Here is a 2180-nt window from a genome sequence, read left to right as displayed (position 1 = left end):
CCTTGAGCATCATCCCTGAAGCCGGCCCATCACAAATGTGCTCCTTGAGGATCTTCTCAAAGAGTTTCCCTAGGATTGAGGTAAGACTGACGGGCCTATAGTTGCCCGGGTCCTCCCTCCTCCCTTTTTTAAAGATGGGGACCACGTTGGCTATCTTCCAATCATCTGGCACCTGGCCCGAGCACCACGAGCGCTCGTAAAGCTGTGCCAGGGGCCCTGCAATAACCCCTGCTAGCTCCCTCAACACCTGCAGCAGCAGGATAGCTTTAATTTCTAAAATCAATAGCTTTGGGGATCAGGGCGTTGGAGTCAACATCAAGTAGTTTTTGCTTGCGGCCCTAGTTACCAGCGTGGAGAGCCCTGGCTGCCCAGGCACATTTCTGGTGGCTTTCCCAGCTCTCGCTGAAAGAATAAAGCCGTGGGGCCTGTGTGTTCTGCCAAGCCTTATTCATTAGGGGACAGGCTTACCTGAGGTTTCAGTTCAAGGCAGCTCGATACTCCTGGCAGTCCTGACTCCACTCACAGTGGTGGAGGACAGGGCTGCTCCAGGCTCGTCCCAGCCTGGTTCTTAATCGGCGGGGGAGGGGCTTTGGGGAGGGCACGTTGGACGGGTTTCCGCACTCCTCTGACACGGGTGCCTTGCAGGACTGGCAGGTGAGTGGTGAGGGCAGGGAGCTGTCCCTGGCCGCGTGTTCAGTCTAGCTTTGTCTGACCCAGTCAACAGACAGCTGTGGTTTGCCCATCTGCCACCCTCGGACACTTCCCTTCCATGCAGTTACGGGCTTCTCCTTTGGTAGGAGCATAGGAACAGCCCTAGATCCTGGGTCCAGTCAGCTCAGCCTCTTACCTGCAGTTGGGTTTGTCAGCAGAAGGTGCTAGAAACCCCCCATGGGAAGAGTCGGGGCATGACATCCCCATGTAGGGTGTTACCAGGCTAGACCCTGCAGCACAAGGGTTTATGCCTATAGTGACATGAGGGCTCTCGCTGGGGCCAGCTAGCAACTGAGTGACTCCTCTCGAAGGGTGAAGATGGGCTGAGCTTCCCTCGCCCAGCCTGCTGGCAGCATACAGGTTCATTTAGCCGGGACAGGGAGGAGCGAACCCTTTCGCTCCAAGCACAGCACTTCAGCTCACAGACAACATAGGTGCAGGAGCGTGATGGAGGCAGCAGCTTAAATCCTGCAGATGGCACGTGCCTGTGCCAGATGCCGGTGATTTCTGTGTTCAAGACGCTGCATGTGCCAATTCAGGCCCAACTGCAGGCTGTGGCTGTATAGGCCCCTCTCCTTGCCAGGAGGTTTGAATGCAATAGCCTCATCAGTGTCCAAACTGGAAGGATTAACTGCTAACAGGCAAACTGCCTACTTGCAAAAAACAAAAAAACCCTTTAGGTGGGGCTCAGATTTTGCCAGCTGCAGATGCTTCCTTTTCTGGGGCCAGTGCATTTTCCTGAGAGTCCAGGAAAGCAGGCTGCCAGTTGCATCGCCACCTCCCCGTGCTGAGCTGCCAAGGGAAGGGGTTCCCGCAGGACGTTCCTGCGCCGGTGTGCCATGCAGCAGTGGCAAACCAAAATGAGCCCATTGACACTCGCAGCTGTTCCTTTCTGCTTTGCAAGGAGCTGTACCAGGTGGTCAATGGTGGCATTCCTGAGACAACCGAGCTGCTGAAGCAGAGGTTCGATTACATCTTCTACACCGGGAATCCCGTGGTGGGCAAAATTGTCATGGAAGCTGCCGCCAAGCACCTCACCCCTGTTACACTTGAACTGGGGGGGAAGAGTCCGTGCTACATAGACAAGGACTGCGACATTGATGTTGCCTGCAGGTGAGACTCATACAGGTTGCCCTCCGAGGGTTGAGGTGCTGGAGAGGGGAGAAATCTGTGGGGAAGGTGTGCGGGGTAGAGGTATATTGGAGGCTCGTGGTCCTCGCTGTAGCTCTTGTACGCTGTTTGTTCTCCCTGCCTTGTGGCAGAGCAGTAAGATTCCTGGAGACATAGACCCCAAACCCATGTCAGCCTGACGTGCAGCTTTGCCTGAGCTGAAGACTTGCCTGTCCTTTCAGCGGGTTTGGCTGACTGTTTCCTTCTTAAACAGCTGTTAGCAGTTTGGTCTGAAGCTTCCTGAGGTGCATGCCAGGAGCCCTGCTCAGCTGGGGATATAAGCCGAGACTTCTCTTACT

The 2180-nt window shown here is 55.3% G+C and overlaps 1 protein-coding gene across 2 annotated transcripts in view; it reads left to right on the top strand.

Moving 5' to 3' along the window:
* ALDH3A2 (aldehyde dehydrogenase 3 family member A2) overlaps window positions 1–2180 on the top strand; it is a 24106-nt gene that overhangs the window by 8014 nt on the left and 13912 nt on the right. For both annotated transcript variants that reach the window (XM_019511172.1, XM_019511171.1), the window contains exon 5: window positions 1616–1824. In XM_019511172.1, coding sequence (XP_019366717.1) covers window positions 1616–1824 — 209 coding nt within the window. The remainder of the gene's footprint in view (window positions 1–1615; window positions 1825–2180) is intronic.

This window comes from Gavialis gangeticus, unplaced genomic scaffold, assembly GCF_001723915.1.
Source record: "Gavialis gangeticus isolate Ggan-Ray unplaced genomic scaffold, GavGan_comp1, whole genome shotgun sequence".
In the NCBI taxonomy this organism is placed as follows: Eukaryota; Metazoa; Chordata; order Crocodylia; family Gavialidae; genus Gavialis; species Gavialis gangeticus.
The sequence above is the reverse complement of the archived record's forward strand: the minus strand, read 5'-3'. Positions and strand labels throughout refer to the sequence as shown.